At 42.1% G+C, this 23,435-nt stretch overlaps 1 protein-coding gene and 1 long non-coding RNA gene across 2 annotated transcripts in view; one reads left to right on the top strand and one right to left on the bottom strand.

The window, feature by feature from the left end:
* Positions 1-5,847: 5,847 nt before the first annotated feature.
* Positions 5,848-18,168, bottom strand: LOC121396445. The gene is made up of 4 exons (XR_005963043.1): positions 18,109-18,168; positions 16,849-17,584; positions 6,984-7,081; positions 5,848-5,896 (listed from the first exon to the last, which is right to left on the bottom strand). It is a non-coding gene; the product is annotated as an uncharacterized LOC121396445 (long non-coding RNA).
* The window catches only part of LOC121396443 (nucleolin-like), a 69,621-nt gene continuing 54,861 nt past the window's right edge, over positions 8,676-23,435 (top strand). The window contains exons 1-6 of the mRNA XM_041571353.1: positions 8,676-8,932; positions 9,588-9,629; positions 11,031-11,100; positions 11,212-11,251; positions 11,375-11,462; positions 11,558-11,611. Of these exons, the coding sequence (XP_041427287.1) occupies positions 9,597-9,629; positions 11,031-11,100; positions 11,212-11,251; positions 11,375-11,462; positions 11,558-11,611 (285 nt within the window). The 5' untranslated portion in view covers positions 8,676-8,932; positions 9,588-9,596. The remainder of the gene's footprint in view (positions 8,933-9,587; positions 9,630-11,030; positions 11,101-11,211; positions 11,252-11,374; positions 11,463-11,557; positions 11,612-23,435) is intronic.

Below are 23,435 nucleotides of genomic sequence, written 5' to 3'. Positions count from 1 at the left end.
AAAGAGGAGAGATCTCACTGTCAGGAATGACAGATGGTAAGGGATAGCAGACATCTTGTGATTCAGTATTAAACACCAATCAGAGTGTGTTAAAAGTGTATTCTGTTACACTTGGCTATTTTATGACAGATAATAAGTAAGTGAACCATTTACGCGATATGCAATACACACTAGGTGACAATCTTTGTGGAATGATTTTAAGCAGTATTGATAGTTGACTCTATTAATTAAATAAGATACACACGGACATGGTTGTATTCAAAAAGATTATTTAAATATTATATTCACGTGTTTAATATTGTGTTATGGAAATAACATAGATGATATTTATGCACTGTTGATAATATACATGAGGAGCACGCTTTTGTTTATTTTAACATATATGCAGATTCGCTATATGTGATAGGCACTTAATTGGAACACATGATTCACACTGAGATGTTAATTGAATGAGGGCACATGATTGTCTATGATGGAGCACTTTGTTATTTAATGTGAGTTTTTAAAGTTTTGGCATCATCCTTGAAAAAGTCGCATCATAACCCTTATTAGAAAGGAACTTAAAGTTATAAAAGAGGATAAGATAGCTGGGAAGAAAAATTATACAGCAGTGGCAGGATAAGGTCTTAAATACTTATCAATCATAGGTGATTGGGGCCCTCTGCTGCGCCCTTGAACATACCAATATCTTGATCAGGACAGATTCTCATTTGGGGTGCCCGTATAGCTATTTAAATCAATGTAGTACTCTAGCTATTTCTATCCATAAGTATCTGGGGTATGTCGCTCTGAGGCTCTACTTTTCAGGGTTTCAAAAAACTCCTAGCACTCCAGGAGGAGGAAGCTTCCAATGGTATTGCAGTATCATTCTGGAGACAATCTTGTCATCCACGGGTGGTTCTTGAGATATCCCGAAAGTTCTCTTAGGGCCTTTACTTGGGTCCATTCCTCCTTTAGTTCACAATTCTTCTTTGTCAGTGCTCAGGGTCCTTTAGCCACCGGGTAGATCTATTGGGGTAATTTGAGTTTTTGCATAAACTTCCAGTATCGGCAGGAGATCTCGATAATTGCTGTTATTCCATCTTTGATCACCGTGAGGGAGAAGGGGTGTCCCCACTTGTAGAGTATATTTTTCCCTCTAATATACGGTCAGTGGTTTCAGCATTTTCCTTTTAAGCAAGGCTTGCCTTGATAAGTCTTGAAAAAGTCTTAAAGTGCTATCTTCATAGGAGACGTCGTCTGCCTCTCTGGCTTTCAGTAAAATCTCCACTTTAGAGAAAAGTTATGAAGGCAACACAGGATATCACGTGGGCGTTAGGTGGCTTTAAACTTTTGCACCCTGTGTGCTCTGCTAATCTCTATCTCTAAGGTTGACTCTCTTTTCAGGAGGTGTTAAATATTTGGAGGCAGTCTGGTTGGATCCCATCATTTACTAACACCTCAGGAACATCTCTTATTCTGATATCGTTCCTTCTACTCCTGTTCTCCTGGTCTTCCAGTTGTCTTTGCAATTCAGATATTTTATTATCTTGATCTGTGATGTGTTTATGCATTGACCTTTGGTGGGCAGAAACCTTATCAATATTTGTTTCCAGGTTGTCCGTCCGTATGGCAAGGGCACTGATGTCTCTTTCAATATCCTGGATATCCTCTTTAATAGATCTTGTCATCTCGTGGAGCATGTCTTTAAATCCGATTTAGAGGGTAGTTGTGCAATATAGGACTGTAGGTCTTGCTCTTCGTGATCTTCCCCTGATTCGCTGTCTGTGTCTGAGTGCTCTCTCCTCCTCGGCATTTATTGCCGGGTAGCGATTTGCTTTTAGCCTGCGTCTCCTTCACCTTCGCTGCTTTGTCCCCCCTTTGTCTTTGGGTTTTCCCCATATTGGCTTTGCTATCCAGCCAGTAAGTGTTGGGTGAGACACAACTCCCACACTGGGGGCTTACTGTGCCACTGCAAACTAGGCCTCCATCAGGCTGATCAACCACGGCAAACCCCTGGCAACCACGAGGCTTAGCCGCTTCACATCGAGTGCGACCGGACCGTGCTCCAACACTAGGCGCCCTTACTCTGCCTAGGCAATCCAGGGATCAGCTAATCCCTGGCGTTCCAATTTGGGAGGTGAGAAAGGTGCGAGATGGGCCTCCCCAACACAACACGCGCACAGCGTCTGTCAGCTATTACGGCTCGGCCTCAGAGTCTAGTGCCCGCACACAACAGGCACTAGACTCTGGACACAACCTAACCCGCAACTAGGGTTGAGGGTTAGGTTAACCAGGAAGAGGGGATGAAGTGAGTATGATCAGAGTAAGCCACTCCGCCAAAGCAGAAGTCTGCAAGAACCCACATGGCAGATGAGTGTACCTCATGATGACGGTCAATGGTCATGGGTCAAAGTTCGTAGGTCAGAGGACACTCCACCAAAGCAGATGGATGCAAGAGCCCCGACGGCCGATAAGAAAACCCCATGATGGATGTCAAAGGTCACGTGTCAAATGTGGAAGGTCCAATGGTATTGAAGGCTGCCAAGTAAAGGCACAGTTGCAAATTTTGTTGTGCTGATCAGAAGAAGAAACTGGAGGGATTTTGTTAAATTTTTGTTCATCGACTCTCATATCTGGTATCACATGTAGCAATAAAGAGCATGGGCTAAAGGTCATGGGTAAGATACCTAGAATTTAGATTGGCGTTTACTCAAAAAGCACTCCATTAGAGTAAGCTAGGGGTCTGACTGGATGGTCTAGCACAGGAATAAGCAAACCCCATGATGGAGGCTAAATTGCATGGGTCAAAGGTCATGGATCAGAGGGAACTCCGTCAAAGCAGATGGTGCCAACAGCCACTAAGGCAGACAAGTGATAACCATTGTGGTGGTCAAATTGTATGGGTCATAGGTAACGGGTCAAAAGGCACTCCGCCAAAGCAGATGGCTGCAAGAGCCAACAGGGCAGATGAGCATACCTCATGATAATGGTCAACTGTCATGGGTCAAAGGTCATGTGTAAAATGGCATGGGTCAGAGGGGACTCTGACAAAGCAGATGGCTGCAAGAGCCACCACAGCAGGCAAGTGACAACCATTATGGTGGTCAAAGGTCATGGGTCAAAGGTCATGGGTCAAAAAGTGTACTCCACCAAAGCAGATAGGTAAATTGCATGGGTCAAAGGGCATGGGTTAAAAGGTAATCAATCAAAGCAGGAGGCTGGAAGATCCATCAGGCAGATAATCCACACGATGGTGGTCAAAGTTCATGTATCAAAGATGATGGTTTAAATGACATGGGTCAAAGGTCACTCCACCAATGCAGATGGCTGCAAAAGCCCCAAGGTAGACAAGCGACCACTATGATAGTAGTCAATGGTCATGGGTCAAAGGTCATTGATCAGACGGCACTCCACCAAAGAACATGGCTGCAATAGTCCCCAAGGCAGATAAGCGAACCAAATGATGGTAGTCAAAGTCATGGGTCAAAGGTCATGAGTCAAATGTCACTGGTCAAATGTCTTGGGTCAGAGGGCCCTGTTCATGGGTCAAATGGCAGGGGTCAAAGGTCAGGGGTCAAAGGTAACTCCCTCAAAGCAGATGGCAGCAAGAGCCACCAAGGCAGACGAATGACAACCACTGTGGAGGACAAAGGTCATGGGTCAGAGGAGACTGTCAAAGCAGATGGCTGCAAGAGCCACCAAGGCAGACAAGTGACAACCATTATGGTGGTCAAACATCATGGGTCAAATGACATAGGTCAAAGGCCATGGGTCAAATGGTATTTGTCATATGGCATGGGTCAGATGGAACTCCGATCAAAGCAGATGGTGGCAAGAGCCACCAAGGCAGATAAGTGACTACAACTATGGTGGTCAAAGGTTAAGTGTCAAATTGCATGGGTCAGAGGGAACTCCGATCACTGTCCTCTACAGAGAGATCCCATAAAACTATTGCAGCATATGTAGTCCCCTGTACTAAGCACAAATCAGCAGGAGTAGTCCCTAAGTTTGCTCATAACAGCTACAGAGTGATCCCAAAAAACTATGGCAGCATATGCATTCCTCTGTACTAAGCACAATTCAGCAGGAACAATCCCCTAAATATACTGTACAGAGAGATCCCATTCAACTATGGGTATTCCCTTGAACTAAGTACAAGCAGCAGGAACAGTCCCCTACTTTTGCTCATTGCCTGCACAGAGAGATCCCATAAACTTTGGAAGCATAGGAATTCCTCTGTAATAAGCACAATTCGGCAGAAACAGTCCCTAACTTTGCTCATAGCCTGTACAGAGAGATCCCATATAACTATGTAAGCAAAGGAATTCCTCTGTACTAAGAACAATTCAGCAGGAAAAGCACTGACGTTGGATTAAATCTTGTATAGAAAGATCCCATAAAATGATGGCAGCATAGGTATTCCCCTGTACTAAGCATAATTCAGCAGGAACATTATCTAAGTTTGCGCAAAGCCTTTACAGAGAGATCTCAAAAAATATGGCAGCATAGGAATTCACCTGTACTAAGCACAATTCAGCAGGAACAGTCCGTAAGTTTACTCTCAGCCTGTACAGAGACATCCCATAAAGAATGGCAGCATAGGTATTCCTGTGTACTAAGCACAATTCAGCAGGAACGGTCCCCAAAGTTTGTTCATAGATATTGGTGTTGGAATTGAACTCATGGCTTCAGGACTTCAACTTTGCCTCCTTTTGTGACTTCAGGTCTTTTCGCTGCTTCAGGACTCCAATTTTGGCTATTTTCGTGGCTTTAGGTCTTTTCGCTCATAACTTTCGCACTTCCGCATTTCGGCTATTCGCGACTTCGGGATGAGGCGGCACGGCTTTGGCACTGGCAAGGGGGGCCCTGCTCTTTCGAAAAGTTCAGCACTGCCGGCCCCCCTTCAGGCTCGGGCCCAGCAGCATATGTATTCCCTTGTACTAAGCACAGTTTAGCTGGAACAGTCCGTAAGTTTGCTCAAAGCCTGTACAGAGAGATCCCTGTATAACTAAACCTGCAGCCTTGTGCCTTTATATGGTGACAGAACCCCTCAGTGACAGCTAATATTCTTATCATTTACGGTAGGGGACACAATACCATATAATACCTGTGTAATACTCGGGGTCCAATGTATAACTTAGTCTGCAGCTTTGTGCCTTTATATGGTCACAGAGCCAGTCAGTGACATCTAACAACCTTATCATTTAAAGAAGGGGGTGCATTATCCCTTATAATCAATGAGTGATAGTCCCCTGTATAACTCAGCCTGCAGCCTTTATATGGTTATAGAACCCCAGCCCAGTGCCCAAAGCCCACCCCAGATTCAGCCAAGCCCACACCACAGTAAAAAGCCCACATAGACATCAGTGCTAAAACTAACCCCCCCACACATAATTTATAAAAAGCCATTGGTGGTTAAAACAAAAACATTGTTGGCCAGGGTCCCATATACAAGTTTTTAAAAAATCATTGGTGGTCAGGGCCCCATAAGATAAAAAACATATATTGGTGCAAGGGCCCCCCAAAACATTTTTTTTGGTTTGTTTTTTCAAAAGAAAATTGGTGGTGAGGACCCCCCTACAAGTTAAAAAAATCATTGGTGGCCAGGGCCCTCCCGCTATAAGTTAAAAAAAAAAAAACCTTTGCACCTGGTTCCCCAAAAATGTTTCTAAAAACATTGGTGGCCATGGCCCCCTCTTAAAAGTTTAAAAGAAACATTGGTGGTCAGGGGCCTATATAGTATTAACATAATACAGGGGTTTAATAAAATAAAAAACACACTGATCAGTGGACCGTACTCCTTACCTGGCTTTGGGTCCTTTCGAGGCTTCAGGACTTCAACTTCGGGTCTTTTCGTGACGTCAGGTCTTTTCGCAGCTTTGAAGACCCCCCACATGGTCTGTCATTTCAGGTACTGCAAATTCAACACATTTACAGCATTAATTTGTGGGGCAAAGATAGAAAAATGTACATTCACCCAAAAAAATATATTTTCAGAAAATAGACATTCCCCTGAATCCAAATTGGGTGTGCATGTCTTTCTACTCTGAAGCACCAAGCTGCGAGCCTTAACTAAATTTGGCGATTTTGGAGATAACTTCTACCTTGCAGCATCTTACCTGCTACATACTATTAGGTAAAAACATATATTGATACATGGAACTAGACAGTGTACTCTACAACTTCCCCGCAAGTTGGGACAAAATAGAAACTAATTAGAGACCAACACTGTGATACAAAGTATAGTGAGGTGATGAGGTCACCACCTTACCTACAATGTAACAAGCCAACTAGTTCAGGGACGTTACTGGACACTCTTTCTAAAACTGGGAAGTGGATTAACGCCCCCGCTCTCCATATCCCAGTCTTTGGCAATCCTACTTTCTCTCCTCACCTAGACTTAGACAACTACAAGGGAATTACTGATACAGATATCCCGGACACTTCAACCACAGTCACAATGATTCCTCCCTGTCTGCTAGCCTGTACAGAAAACGGTTCCTTCCAGTTGATACTGCAAAGGCCCTCAACCTAAGAAACTGACCCAATCAACTGGCTGATTATTCAATTATTAAAGGTATTCCAGTGTACTTGGCAAAATTCAGCAGGAACAGCCCCTATGTTTGCTCATAGCCTGTACAGAGAGATCCCATAAAACTACGGCACCATCTCTACCTACTATAGCTGCTATCCCAAAGCCACACTCCCTTCCCAAATGTGTTGCAAGGACCCCAATATTTGCAGAGACCACTGCAGATGCTAGGTGGTAGCTGAAGAGAAGAACATGTAGATGGCTTTTAATCTGACATATGTTGTTCATATAATGTGGAAAGCAATTGCAAAAAGTTTTTATTTCTGGGGAACAATCTGAAAACAATTGAACTGAAAATTTGGAAGGTAAACAACCCCTTTAAGTATATGGCACCAGCTAAACAAAAACTGTTCACTGGCTCCATATCCATCACCACTGACCCCAATAAGAAACAACACGGACTACTTACCTGGGATTGAACATAAGGGATACAAAACTGCTTTTGGGCTCCAGAATCTTCAATCAAGGCACCTTCTAGGCATGGAAATAGACCAGATCCCCATGCTCCTAAAAAACAAAGAAAAGCGGTAAGTTGGGGACAAGTGGAGGTACAGACAGCTGAAACATTACATGACGTCTATATCAATAGGAAATACTGTGTGTAGACCACTAACCAGCTTTGAAACATAAAGCTCTATAAATACACCGACACGGACTCTCTCTAACGTACAAGGTCATGCTGGAACACAAACACCCCAACTTACCGGACTATACTAAGTCTCCGGAAACAGACTTAAACCTCAGTCCCTGAGCAAGATTGGCTGGACATATTCCAAATAATCACAAAATGCTCAGTAAGCAATAAATAAAAAGAACAATGAGATCCACCATCTCTACCCACTATTAAGGCTAAGGAAGGGACCCCCTACAAGCCAAGGACCCCCGGTTCTACCAGACTGAGCAACAGCAGCAGCACTGATTGGAACCATGGCTGATGAATGAATGGACCCAACAGATATGGCAGCGCAGTAACTGCACTGACTCAATAGGCCACACATACAAAGCAATGCTCTGTGTACTTAATAGTCTGTGTATGTGCTGCACATCTAATTAGAAATAAATGCCATATAATCCTCACTCATCAACAGGGGACACTTCCCCTTTAAGAGCAGGGGACAGAGGTGACTTCCACCTGGAAATGTGACAGTTGGTTCAGTCCGTTGGTTGGCCCTGTGGTGAGAGGTAAGAGTACTTTCCCTCTGGGAGATTTTTTGCCAAAAAACCTTTATTTTAGTGGAAAAAGAGGAGGGAATTTGGGCAATGTCCCACAGAGATGAGCAGGTGTTGTGCCTCTCCCTGATTTTAGTGAATTTGGTTATTTTTCCCCTAAAATGTGCTTGGGAGATGCCTTTAATCTTAGTGCTGGTTGGGAGACACAGACTTTTTGTGGATTTGGCAGTTATGCAGGGCTGCCAGCAAATATTCACATTATCTACAGAAGGAAAGTTTTGGGGACCCTGTAGCACACCATAAGATACTTAATGTATGTTCCCAGTACTGACAGGCTCCTTAGAGATTTGTCCCTTTGCCCCTGGGTATGTGCCCTGTTCTTATGTACCAACATTGTAGCTAAATACATGTTCCCTTTATCCAAGTCTGGAACTAGGGGTGGGAAGCAGAGGCACGTGCCATGGGGACAGTTGGGGGTGATGAGTGGGGGACATACAGCAGGTCCCATAGAAGAGAGGAGACTTTATACCTAGGGTTTGACAGTTGGTTTAGTCCGTTGGTTAAGTGTATATTCCCTCTGAGAGATATTTTGCCACATAACCTTTACTATATTAAAAACAAGAGGGGAAAAGGTTGGGTGACGCCCCCTCAGACTAGCAGATGTTGCTCCTCTCCCTGATTTTAGTGAATTTGGAGATTTTTCCCCTAAAATGTGCTTGGGAGAAGCCTTTAATGTTAGTGCTGGTTGGGAGACACAGACTTTGGCAGTTATTTAGGGCTGTCTGCTAATTGACTGTGTGAGGAAACTTCCAGCATTCTAGAGACCGAGGCTCAGTACCTGCTGGAACTGATACAAAGCTCAAAGTTTAGGGGAAAATACATTTCTGCTTTCCTCTGTATTAAATAGGAAATATTAAGCGCTAAATTCCTTAACTTGCCTTTATATTCTCTTTTCTATACAGATTGCTACAGTGCCTTTCCTGCATTTTTGGACCGCAACTTCAGTGATTCACACCTGCCCATTAACACCTGGGAGTTTTTTTTTGGCTTCTCCATTGTTCATATAATTACATCTTTATCTGAACAGTGTAAGAGAGCCAGGGGTTCCTTAGGGAGACCCCCCTTGGGGTGGCCCGGCCTTGTGCCGCCCCCTATATTTTTTCCCCATCGGAGAATCTTCATTAAGAGGTAATCTTTCAAATTCAACTGATTCAGCACATGATTTCTTCTTCAGAGAGTCTGTCATCAATTCACTTGGGGGGTCCCACGTGGCTTTGTGCATATGAGCCCATACGGTTACTGTATATTGTATTTATAAGAAGCCAATCCATCAACAGCATTAATAATGGGCTTTAATCATTGACTGGAACAATGTTTCATACAAATGGGAGAATATAGATAAGGAAATAATTAAATGGGTGGTTCACCTTTAATGTATATTTTAGTATATAACAGGATGGCTACTTCTAAGCAACTTTTCCATTAGTCTTCATTAAATGTTTTCGATAGTTTTCTGACTCTTTCCAGCTTTCAAATGGGGGTCACTGACCCCATCAAAAAACAAATGGTCTGTAAGGCTACACATTTATTGTTATTGCTACTTTTCTTCAAATCAGCACATGGTTGCTAGAGTAATTTGGACCTTAGCAACCAGATGGTTTTAATTGCAAACTGGAGAGCTGCTGAAGAAAAAGCTCAATAACTCAAAACCCACAAATAATAAAAAGGCAAACCAAGTGCAAATTGTCTTAGAACATCATTCTCTGCATCATACTAAGAGTTCATTTAAAGGGGAACAACTCTTGACTTCATTTTGGCTGATTATGTCTATTTGTCCCTGTAGGTTTCAACGATGGACAAGAAGCAGAGAAATCCATCTCTTCTGGTAATGCCTCAGTGTAAAACAATCCTCTCTCATCTGAACTGGTGTTTCCCTTTCACTCTTCTATATAAGCTCTCCTTAAGCAGCTGTCTGTCTGCTTCCTTTTATATATATATATATATATATATATATATATATATATATATATATATATATATATATATATATATATATATATATACACACACACACATAGTCCAATTTCTGGTGCACGCAAAACAAGCTCAACTGCCTAGGTGCTGGTTATAATAAATCAATAATAGAGCAAAAAAAACGCACTCACAGGGCTTTCTGAAGACGGCTTAAGTGAATAGCCGAAACGTTGAAATAAACATCATTTTTGATTTTGCACCTTCAGAAAGCCCTGTGAGTGCGGTTTTTTTGCTCTATATATATATATATATATATATATATATATATATATATATATATATATATATATATATATATATATATATATATATATATTGCACGCTTAACAATCCACCGCTGCCTGGGTGCTGGTCAACACATTAGTATGCAGTGAACAAACAAGCCACACTCCAAGGTCTTCATTTTGAAAAATAAAGGTGAAGTTTTATTCTCAACACTTCGGCTGCTTAAGTGGGGCCGTCTTCAGGAGATTCTCCTGAAGACGGCCCCAGATAAGGAGCCAAAACGTTGAAATAAAACTTCACCTTTATTTTTCAAAATGAAGTCCTTGGAGTGCGGCTTGTTTGTTCATATATATATATATATATATATATATATATATATATATATATATATATATATATATATATAGTAGTAATGGATCAGCACACTCATTTTAGAAGTGATTAAAGTGTCTTTATTGGTAACACAGCATTGTTATCCGACGTTTCGGTCCCACCTGGGGACCTTTCTCAAGGTCCCAGGTGGGACCGAAACGTCGGATAACAATGCTGTGTTACCATTAAAGACACTTTAATCACTTCTAAAATGAGTGTGCTGATCCATTACTACTGCATATTATGAACATTGATCGTGCACCTCTACTCTATTGGAGATCGAGTGTGGACACCCAAAGCAACTCTATATTTATATATATATATATATATATATATATATATATATATATATATATATATATATATATATATATATATATATATATATATATATATATATATATATATATATATATATATATAGATATAGATATAGATATAGATATGTGTTGGAGCTGCCAAACAATTTTCTCTGTGCAGGTAGAACTGACATCCAGGGAATCCAATCTCTACTTTTATTAAATTTTCAGAATTAAATGCCCTTATTCCTGGCATGTCTGCCCCATAAAAACCCAAACCCCTTTCTGTCTCTATTCTCCTCAGAGCCAGAGCCACTTAGTATTCTGTCCCTAATGCTTTTTCTTTTTACTTACAGACGCTGTACTCCGTCCTGAAGGACTTCAGGGGGGAACACACGGACTTTGAGGCCCTCGCTTCTTATTATGGTAAAATCCTCTATTATTTATCAGTTCCTAAGGTTGTGCCATTGTTTTATTATTTGTGAATTCCTTTCCCCCTTTAGCTCAGTATTTAACTGAATTGTGTTTTTCCCGCAGAACATCACTACCGGGTCGAATTCGGCGAGAACATCGTCCTGTAAGTAAAACATAAATGGACTTGTTACATGTTGGGAATCATTTGCTATTGCCCCAGGGGTAACTGCAAGGGCAATACAGCTGGAAAATGTTTTATTAACATTCAGTGATCTTTCTTTTTCAGAAAGCACTTCCTTCTAACATGTGATGTGGACCCGAGGATGAGGGCCAAAGAGAACATCATGCATTTCTGGAAAATGCTCAACTCACTGGTATGTAATGCAGAATAGATGTTTAGATGAATAGGGAACAAATGATATTAGATTGCCAGCTCTTATCTCACACTGCTTCTTTCTTTATGTTACAGGAAGTGATTAAGAGGGAATATGCCGCCCTCAGGAAATCTGCGAAGCTGCCTCCTGTAAGTGTCACTTGTATAATTATTATTATAGGAGAGGTTATTATTCACTTTGAGTCTCTATAATAATCTAGAACATTATCATTCATTGTATCTCCTGCTCCCCTGGGGGCATCTAAAGTCTCCCATCCAAGTGCCATTTTTACCAGAAACAAAAATGGTTTTATCACAAGCGTTCACATGGCCACAATAATGGCATTGGTACAAAGAAGCGCTTAACATTGACTCTCTTCTTCCACAGGATCATCCAACTCGAGTGCAAAACCGGAGGAAGCAGCTTGAGTATCTGCGGCTGGAGAATGTAAGTTCACCTGGGATCACTGTCCCTGATGCTTTTCTTGGGTGTTTAACCGCTAGATAATGAACTTTGATTGGTCTATTGCAATCGGGACAACGGCACAAGGGGTAATTTGGGGTTTTTTCTCCCTATGATGAGAAAAGGCTGATGCTCATAATTATAATTTCACAACATCAGCTGCCGGCAGGGAATCCCACACCCTCACTGCCCTCAGCATATAAAGGTACTATTAGCAGCACATATACAGGCATAATCCTAATTGTCTCCTTTCTTTCCCCTTTGCTCCTATCCTTGTGCCTCCCCTGCGCTCACAGACTATCAACCAACATCTGACCCAGCTTCACCATGAGTTCCTGAGGGAGCTGAAGCTAAAGAAAGCGGCTGGGTATGTATTCTGCAATTAACACTTTCAATTACACTTACTGGCACATAACATATTAAAAAAAAAAAATAGATGTTTTCTCGTACCTCTGGGTGCTTTGGCCATACTAATAGTAAATAGCACAGAAACTTGTTGAACTTTTTTAGGTCCCTACAACCATAGCATGTATCTCAGCATGTATCACTGGGTGAAGTCTAGCATGGAACTTACTCAGCTCAGTAACTGCCCAATGTGTTACAGTAGGGACAGGTATGTAGCAGGTATAATGATATTTCTTAGGTACAAGGCTATTTTAATCCTCCAGTCATCAGAATTGTAGTTGCAATACTTTGGAAACAAATTACAATAATGACCCATTTTTTTCATTTTCTTCCCTTTAAACCTAGTAAGAAACAAGCACACAGTCCTGCAGCTGAAGAAGAGGAGGATGGAGCCCCTGCAGCAGCAGATGAGGAAGCCCTTGATACAGAGGACAAGGAAGAGGAAGCGGAAGGAGCTCCCGCTGAAGACCCTGCAGTGGAGGAGAAGATGATGGAGGAGCAAGCAGAGGAAGAAGCAGCTCCTGGAGCAGCAGAAGAGGAAGCTCTTGCCTCTCAGGAGAAAGAAGAAGGAGCTGAAGATAAAGAAGAGGAGGATGCTCCAACAAATGAAGAAACAGCTCCTCCCGCTGAACAACAGCAAATTCCTGAAGAGGAGGAGAAAGAAGAGGGAGCAGAAGTAGGAGGTTCTGCAGATGAAAATCAAACCCCTAGAGTGGAGGAGAAGACAACGGAAGAGCAATCTCCTGCAGTGGAGGAGAAAGAGGAGGGAGTTGATGGAGAAGAAGAAGCTCCTGAGGTGGAAGAAATCATCAAAGACCCTCTGGAGAGGCCGACCCTCCGAAAACAGTTCAGGAAGGCCATCATGAAGATGCTCCGGAGAGTTTGGGTAATGTATCAATTTACTGACAATTACCCATTATCTAGAGATGCCTCGTGTTGTCCAATGCAGCTCCACTTTACTTCCTGCTGTTCTGAGCATTTTCAATCAGAACAATAAAAGGAAATCATACACTGTCTGTTGAGGCCGCAGGCTGATTACTTTGAGGGCACCCCATAGACCAATGTTTGGTTGTCTTTAGGTTGTAAGAGGTTGCTGACAGAGATAAAAGTCTGCAGATAAAGTGTAGATTCTATAGTAGGCCAATAACAGGGGAGGTAGGTAACGCTTATAGGGCTGATGGACATCTGGCTTAGATATCCACCTTTGGAAATGGGTTGCTACTGGATAATGGACTGGCGCCAGGTGATCAAAGCGTATAAAAGAATAAATGGCACAGGCTCAGACTGAGATTCATAATAGGCCAAGGCATTCCATGTGTAGAGAGACCCAAACAGTCCCCACAGGCCCAACGAATAGTGCGTTCTTAAATCAAGACCTATAGCCTTTAATATCATAAGGAAACAAGTATGTCTTTATTCTTTTGTCAACACTTTCTATATCTTTTCTTTTCAGCATTCCACCCAAAGACTCACCTGCTGCTGCTGCTGCTGCTGCCGCCGACCCAACACCATGGCCTGAATCCTAAATGATCCAGGGTGTAAAACCGACTGCCGTTTCTAGGAGTCAGGAAGGAATTTTTACCTACAGTGCAGATTGGTCCCCATAGTACTCTAGGGTTTTTCGCCTTCCTCTGGATCATTGGTCGTTAGGGATGCCCAAATATAAATTAGCTGTTCATTTTAATAAATCCTGTGCTCTCCGACAGGTTTCCCCATAAAAAAGTCTCTGTGTTTTTCTTTAATCCCTATGGTGAATATTGAGGGAAGGGGCTCCTGTGCCTCATTCTTGTAAAGATGACTGACCGGTTGTGTGACGGGGCAATTAATACTGCTGGGAGCTGCTCAAAATGGCAGTGTAAGGGTAAAACTGGGTTGTGGTGCTGATACAGTGGTTTATTTGATGAAGGGAATGGGTTAATATCTCTGCAGGGTTATTTGCTTCATATGTACATTGATGGGGATGAAAGACATAGGGACACATGTTGATCTCAAATGATTGCAAGGAACTACAAAATTTCTTTACTCCATAGGCCACAATGTAAGCATTTCCATTCAAGTCCATTGCCCTCTTAATATTGGAATTCCATCCACTTCCCACCAGCCTATTTATACTATACCAGACATTTAGTATATGAAGGTGCTTGATATTGGGGAATGCCTGTGCTGGATTTGTTTTTTGGTTACCACTCTCTCCAGGTTATGAGACATCCTTTTGGGGTGGGGGATTCCTGCTAAAGCGATGGAGGAGTATTATATTTCTTCCTGCCCCCACAATGACACACTCCATTGTTTGCTAGGCGAGGAAGCCCTTTGATGAGGTAATAAGGAAGGATTGGGGCAAGTTGGGCCAACCCTGCCCCTGGATCCACGAAACCCCCCCCCCACTCAGTACCAAAGTTCACATGGACATGAACCTGGAACAGTAACTTTTGGTCGAGGTAGACTCTTTAAACAGTTACCTAACTCAACCTAAATCAAATTTATTAGTAGAACTTTTCCGCATTTCTGATGTGTAAATATGAGGCAGTGGGTTAAATACTTTGGTCAAACACTCGACGGTCCGAATAAAGGCAATGGTAAACGAGGAAATGTGTTGCCTATGGAAAATCTCTGCTACGATCAGGTGACAATTCTCATGAAAATACTTTCCCCTCCTTTAAATCTTAAATGTTAAAAAAAACATTGGTGGCCTAGGGCCTTAAGAGTTAAAAACATTGGTGGCCCGGGGCCCTAAGAGTTAAAAACATTGGTGGCATGTGGCCCTAAGAGCTAAAAACATTGGTGGCCTAGCGCCCTAAGAGTTAAAAACATTGGTGACCCGGGGTCATAAGAGTTAAAACATTGGTGGCCTGGGGCCCTAAGGGTAAAAACTTTGATAGCTTGGGACCATAAGAGTTGAAGACATTGGTGGCCTAGGGCATTAAGAGTTGAAAACATTGGTCACCTGGGGCCCTAAGAGTTAAAAACATTGGTGACAAGGGGCCGTAAGATTAAAAACATTGGTCGCAAGGGGCCCTAAGAGTTAAAAACTTTGATAGCCTGGGACCATAAGAGTTGAAGACATTGGTCGCCTGGGGCCCTGAGAGTTAAAAACATTGGCGGCAAGGGGCCCTAAAAATTAAAAACATTGGTGACAAAGCGGCCCCAAGAGTTAAAAACAATGGTGACAAAGGGGCCCTAAAAAGTAAAAACATTGGTGACCTGGGGCATAAAGAGCTAAAAACAATTGTGGCAAGGGGCCCTACTACAAATATCCTTATCATCTACAGTGGGGGTACAATATCCCTTATAATACACAATACTCAGAGTTCCCTGTATAACTCAGCCTGTAGCCTTGTGCATTTATATGTGATGTCTATAGCCTTATAATTTACAATGGGGGTTTATTATGCCCTATAATACATTTGTAACAGTTCCCAGTGTAACTCAACCTGCACTCTTGTGCATTTATATTGTCACAGAACCCCTCAATCACTTCTAATATCCTTATGAATGACAGACAGTATAGGGTGCACAGTCTCTGTTATAATACATAACACATGAGTTAAACGATAGTTCCCTGTATAACTCACCAGCAGCCGTGTGCCTTTATATGGATTCTCAAATCCTTATAATTTACAGTAGGGGTACATTATGCATTATAATACACAAAATATACTCATTGTTCCCTGTATAACTCAGCCTGTTTCCTTGTTCCTTTATATGGTCCCAGAAATGTTTCACCGTCCCTCTCTACTATAGCACCTCATCTATTCAATGTGTCAAAACTGCTGATCCCCACATGATAGAAATCGCTGCAGCCCCCAATAATCCAGGACTGGATAAACAAAATGAGTGAATTATACCATTCTGAGGAAATCTCAGCTACAGCCCCTGAATATGTCACTAAATTTACAGCTAAATGGATATACTGGACCCTCTGTAAAGGGGTTGTTCACCTTCCAAACACTTTTTTCAATTCAGTTGTTTTTAGATTGTTCCCCGGAAATGAAGACTTTTTTCAATTACTTTCCATTATTTATTTTTTACTGTTGAATGTTGAAAGTTGAATGTTCCTGTCTCTGGTGTTTGATTCTAGCAGCTCAGTAAATCAGGTGCAGACTCTGAACTGTTACAGTTTTGGAACATTAAGTTGATACATTTCTCAGCAGCATCTCTGGAGTATTAGCAACTATTGTATAAATTCTAACAGCTGCCTGTAATGAAACCCAGAGATTCTGCTCAGCAGGGACAAAGATAAGAAATGTATCAACTAAATGTATCCATTTAGAACAGTTTACAGGGTCGGCGACCCCCAGGGCTGCTTCAGAAGGTGAAAAATGACACTTTACACTTCAATATTAGAAAAACTGTGACACATAGAAAATAGAAAGTCATTGGAAAATGTCATTATTTCTGGTGATCTATCGGAAAACAACTAGTTGTTTGAAGGTGAACCACCTCTTTAAAGGGAGGCTGGGTTGTGCGCTGGGCCCTTCGGAAGTGCCAATTTTAAAAAAAAAGCACCAAAATTGCCTACCTCTACAGCCACTCTGAAGATAATCCTCCCAGCCGCTCCTAAATGAATCGTTCTAGACACTTTGCAGATAATCCTCCCAGCCGCTATGAAGATAATCCGCACAACCGCTCCGGAAATAATCCTCCCATCTGCACTGCGGATAATTCACTCAGTCCATATGAAGATCATCCGCTCAATCACAACAAAGAAAATCCTCCCATCCGACCTGAATATAATTCTCCCAGCAGCTCTGAGGCTATGGATACACGTGCGGATGTTCGGCGCAGTTTCAGTGCAGTTTTTAAAAAAGCCGACCGCTGCATAAATACGCTAGCAGTTTCAATTTCAGGCATTTTTTTATTTTAAAAACAAAACGTGTCGCGAACCTCTGTGATAATCCACACGTGTCAATAGCCTGAAGATACACCTCCCAGCCATTCTGATGGTAATCCTCCCATCCGACCTGAAGATAATCCAACCTCTCGGAAGATAATCAAGCCACTCTGAAAATAATCCTCACAGCTGCTCTGAAGATAATCCAGCTGCTCTGAAGATAATCCTCCCAGATGCTCTGAAGATAATCTTCCCAGATGCTCTGAAGATAATCCTCCCAGGTGCTCTGAAGATAATCCTCAAAGGGCTCCAAAAATAATCCAGGCACTCTGAAGATAATCCTCCCAGCCGTTCTGAAGATAATCCACCAAGCCGATTTGAACATAATCCTCCCAGCCGCTCAAAAGATAATACTCACAACCCTCTGCAAATAATCACACAAAATGAGGTCTCTTTCCATAATTTGGATCTTCATACCTTTAGTCTACTAGAAATTCATTTAAACAATAAATAAACCCAATAGGCTGATTTTGGTTCAAATAAGGATTCATTATCACTTAGTTTGGATCAAGTACAAGGTACTGTTTAATTATTACAGAGAAAAAAGAAAACTGCTTTTAAAATTTTGGATAATTTGAATAAAATGGAGTCTATGGGAGAAAGCCTTCTTGACATTCAGAGCTTTCTGGATTACAGGTTTCCAGATAACAGATCCCATACCTGTAAAACAAAATTTAAGCAAGTGATCCTAGAACTACCACAATATATACTGTATATAACATGAAAACAACGTTCTGTAGAATTTTACACCAACCACATCACACTAAAAACCTAAAAAATGGGCTCTATGCAAAGAATAACCCACAATATCAACCCCCCAATATCTCCCACAGCAATGCTGGACTAAATACAAACATGTTCTGTACCGACCAAAGCCATAATACTTACCATGAGAGTGTCCCAGGCAAACGTCTTCCTCTGTCTTCTGATCTCTCTTCTATCCCTTCTGCTATATCCTTCTCTTTTCTTCAGCTTCTCACTTGCATATTCCTGATAAAGACAAATGTATGTAAATAAAATCCATTAAAAAACCTATATTATGGGTTTTTTTGGACAACATAAACTTTTCAAATCTGGCGTAATTTTTGTACAATTCCATTTCTGTAACAAGATATAGACTAAAAAAAATGAAGGGGAAAAAGATCAAATTGAAGGTCACTTTAGAAACCAACATACTTTAGGTTCCAAGTCCAAAACTCCCACTAACTGTAGGTTCACCCCACAGAACCATAGACTTTTTTTGCAAAATGCACACAACCACCAATATGAGCCCATAACCCTTTAGCCCACACAAAAACCTCTGGTTCACTGTCCTGACCTGACTCATAACACTGCTACAGTGCACTATAAGAAAACTAAACCTATGCTAACTGAGCCTCACACTTCCTACTCACTTGGGTCCTGGTTGTGGTTCTCCTGCAAGGTGGCTTCTTCAGTAGATGTTCATCCTGTGATGCACATCTGTCCCTGTGTTTTTTGTCTCCAATTCTTTTCTAAACTCCACCCCTTTCTATGTGTTTCACTACTCCCCCTAGTGGCCAAACACTATATATACAGGTAACATAAATCCAACCCAACTCTACACTGCCATCTAGGAGCATAAGTTGGTAATTACACTGCAATAACTTGTGAATGCCTTTAAAGACTAATGGCACACTGGGAGATATGATCCCCACGTTTCAATTTGTGCTACCATGGGTGAAACATATCCCTGAAATGTTTTTCCACTGGCCAGGGCCAGAACTAGGAGCAGGCAGAAGAGGCAGGTCCTACGACGCAATGAAAGGGGGGCGCTGGGAGCTACCTTTAAAAATGTCTTCTGCCTTCCCCTAGCCGGGTTCGCACCCCTTACTCCCCTTTGCTCTCCCCTCCCTCGTCACCCTCCCCTCCGTTGCTTTCTCTTCCCGCCCTTTCGTTGCATTCTCCTCCCCTCCATTGCTCTCTCCTTCTTTGGGTGCATCCGGGTTGTTCTGCCACCGGCAATAAAGTAAATCGCCAGTCGGAAAACATACTCTGCACTTTGTTCCCAAAATGCAACTTCGGGGAACTTAAGGAACTTTTTATTACCAGCAGGGAAAACATTTTGAGAGAGATTTTCATAAATTCAATTTTCTGTATAATCTTGTCCAGCCCTAGAAGGGATTTTGATCTCCATCTCTTAATTCTGATAAAAACATATAAACTTTAACTTAATTACCATCAAGTACAAGACACTGTTTTATTATTAGAGAAAAAGGCAGTCATTTTTAAAAATCATAGGTATTCCTTTGTACTAAGCTTTATGAACTGAATCTAGGATTTGCATATTCAAATTAGGGGTGGGAAGGGAAATCACGTAACTATTTGTCACAAAACAAGGAAGTAAAAATGTTTTTTCCACTTTTTACATTCCCGTCACTGTTCATATGCAAATTAAGATTCCGATTCAATATGGTATTCAACCGAATCTTTAATGAAGGATTCTGGGATTTGGCCAAATCCCAAATACTCCGACACCACTACACACTATGGGTGGCAACAAGACCCAGAGAGCATGCTCAGATGCAGCCGCCAGACTGAAACACTATGCCCGGACTGCTCCACAATATAGCGGCACATTCCCTTTCGCGGGAAGAAGAGAACACCACGCCAGGAACAATGCTTCAGCAATGGCAGCATAGGTATTCCCCTGTACTAAGCACAATTCAGCAAGAACTGTCCCTGTTTGCTATTTTGCCCATAGCCTATACAGAGAGATCCCATAAAACTATGGCAGCATATGTATTCCCCTGTACAGTTTAGCTGGAACAGTCCGTAAGTTTGCTCAAAGCCTGTACAGAGAGATCCCTGTATAACTCAACCTGCAGCCTTGTGCCTTTATATGGTTATAGAACCTGGGCCCAGTGCCCAAGGCCCACCCCAGATTCTGCCAAGCCCACATCACAGTAAAAAGCCCACATAGACATTAGCGCTAAAAACTAACCCCCCACACAATTTTTTTTTTTTTTTATTTAAAGATTTTTATTTTCTGTAAAACTTTTATAAGCATATCATAAGAATACATATGATCATGTAAGTTGAGAATCCGGTTACATTATCACAGATAGACATGTCAAAATTGTAGGCATTCTGAATATATAACTCTATGCAACAAATAAACCTTCATATTTATTAAGTAAGCATGTTGTTATCTACTTTTATTTGACCGGAGTTACGTAAATCGGTGTTACCTAAGCCGTTAACGGTGCTTTTCTATAGTTCCCAAAGGGGGGAAGAAAAGAGAGGAAAAAGGTAAATGGGGGGGGGGGGTCAGAGGGTGAATGCAGAGGAGCCAGGTCCGTGAATCAGTTCATTTCCGACTGGGATGTCTCAAATTCTGCCCAGGGGAGCCATAATAGACCGTTTTGGTAGTCTTTGCCCTGTAAGTATGCTCTAATAGTTTCCATATTTCTTATCCATTTTACTTTAGTGAGGAGAGCTTGCTGGTTTGGTAGAGAGGTACTCTTCCACTTGGCAGCCCTTAATGTTTTTGCTGCTGCAATTACATATGTCGCTAGTTTATTTGATGCAGAGGTTTTCAGACCCAGTAGAAATGACAAGGGCTCTGGCTCAATGTGGTGTTTGAAAATAGCTAACAAGGTACAGGCTACCATTCTCCAGAAAGCTTTAACTATCTCACAGGTCCACCACATGTGGTAGAATGTACGCCGCTCTCCACATCCTCCAAAGCATTGTGGGGAGAGGGAGTTTCTCGAGAGGTGGGCCAGTTTTGAGGGGGGTATAGTACCATCTAAATATCAGTTTATAGGCCTTCTCCAGTATTATAGTACAGACTGATGTCTTACTGGCCTTCTCCCAGATTATCTGCCACTTTTCGCTTTCAATTGTCTCCTGCACATCCTCCTCCCATTTGGTCATATCTTTTTGTGCTAGAGTGGTATTGTCCTCAGAGAGCCTGTTGTACAATCTTGATATCAGGTGTGTAGTTTGATCCGAGGAGTTGCACAAGAGAGAATTGTGAGGGGGCTGGCGGCGGGGCATTGCCTTGCAAAAATGAATGAGATATAAAATGGCGTATTTGTAAATAACGGAAGAGTTGGCTATTTGGTATCTGGAGGCTGTCTTTGAGATCCTGAAAGGTACGTGTCTCTCGCCCTTGGACTAAGGTTGTACATAAGTAAGCTTTATTTTCAGTCCAGGGAAGGAAATCTCGTATTTCTACCCCTGGTGAAAATTTCTTGTTTGCCAGAAATGTGCAGAATAATGTAGTTTTTCCCTGTATTTGTCCCAGAGTTGTAGTGATTGTATTGTTGTAGGGGGAAGATGGTCAGGTATATTCCTGTCTCTGTCAGGGATCCAGATGATCTGGTTCAGTGCCAATGGAGCTAGGCCCGCATTTTCAATATCTAGCCATGGCATGGTCGGAGTTCTATGCATAGCCACTATTTCAGATAATGTCGCTGCCATAAAGGTTTACACATGTATATATCCAATTTCTGCCAATATATTGCACATTTCAAATGTTTAAATATTTATTGTGTATTCTATGTGCTTTTTTGTGATATATACTAGCTGGAGCCACGTCGTTTCATTTCACTGTGTATCCGTATACTGCTGAGATTACAATAAAGTTTACTTTGACTGTCCTTGTCAGATTTAATTAGAAGGTGGATGCCTTCCTCAGCACCTGCTACAGTATTGTACATACAAAATATCTGCGGTTTCCAGAAACTGCTACTGATGTAGGTGCCGTGTTATCTCTTGGAGAGGACAGGGGCGTATTTATATTAAGAAACCCGAGGGCCTGTGCCTAAGGCGGCAGGTTTTGGGGGGCGGCCCTCGGGTGCCTATAAATTTAGTTTTTTAAATTAAAAAAAGGATAGGGTGCACGGCATAAGGGGAATGTTTAGGCCCTTGCTGGGTCTGCTGCACCCTACTAAAGCATATTTGTTGGGTGCAGCTCTAGTCTCAGTCTCTATAGACAAGTAACAATAGGCTGTGGCAATAGGCTGCCAGCTTCAAGGGATACTATGCCTTTCTATGTCTATTTAAGCCTCTGCCTGGATGCTAGGGAGGTAGAACATTTGAAACAAGAAAATTATTCCAATTCAAACATAAAGAGCTGCAAAAGAGTAAAGTGAAAAAACATATTCCCAACAGAATAATACTGTCTGCCTCAGTGATCCCATAACTGTATCTCTCTAGCCACTGCTAAACTACAATTCCCAGCATTCAAAGCGAGAACCAGTAGCAGAGTTGTAGCTGATGGGCTAAGAGAGGAGATCTCAGCAGGACCTTCCTTCATTGGGCATGGGAGAGTCCAGTCAGCGACCAGTGAGTTCTGATGGTGGCCCTGGTTCTATGACTGGTTATGTTTAATGTCTATTTGTTGTATTTTCATAAATGCACATGTGTGTGACTGATGTGATTGGCTGCCAATTACTGGTATATCATGCCTTACTTGAGGATGACATCACTCCCAGCTCAGCACTGATTGGCTGAAAGCTGCCAGGGAAGGTGACTTAACAGCTCAGGCACAAGTGACCAGTATTTCATTTCTGGATTCAGAGGTAAGTGGAACAGACTTTATGGGGGGGGGCATAAAGTCAATGATACAAGGGGATAGTTTGGGCAGTGTGGCTTCCATGATTTATAGTAGTGCGGGGACTAGAGCCAGGCCCGGACTGGCAATCTGTGGGATCTGGCAAATGCCAAAGGGGCTGCTGTAAGATGCCATAGACAGTCACTATTTATTGGGCTGCTGGGGGGGGGGCTGTGAGGGCCTGTGTGTGTCTCAAATGCCAGGGCCATTTTTAAATCCCAGTCCGGACTTTAGTCTAGAGCCAAAGCTCCCAAAATTGCCCCACTATTGCCTGCTATTGTAATTGTCTGGGAAGGTGCTTGTCATGAAATTGTCCATTGGAGATGTCAGTTTATCTTTCCAGTTCCATCTTTTCCAATTTCATTGGAAAGGGGGGGGGGGTATTTTTGGTTATAAACCATCAGGGGGTACAAATGGGTACAAATACAAGGAAGGGTACAATCAATGATGGAGATTTGAAAACGCCCCTTCCCAGACTACTAAAACTTGTGGGTGCTAAAGTACCCAAAATCTGCCTGTGTGCCATTGCTAAGGGGAGTGAGACAACATGAGAACTTGCTGTCCCACCAACTCTAATCCTGTGCTTATCTAGCTGTGCCTTAACTACAATTCCCAGCACCCCCTGTGGCATTTA

Source organism: Xenopus laevis, chromosome 7S, assembly GCF_017654675.1.
Source record: "Xenopus laevis strain J_2021 chromosome 7S, Xenopus_laevis_v10.1, whole genome shotgun sequence".
In the NCBI taxonomy this organism is placed as follows: domain Eukaryota; kingdom Metazoa; phylum Chordata; class Amphibia; order Anura; family Pipidae; genus Xenopus; species Xenopus laevis.
This window is presented reverse-complemented; position numbering and strand designations above follow the sequence as displayed.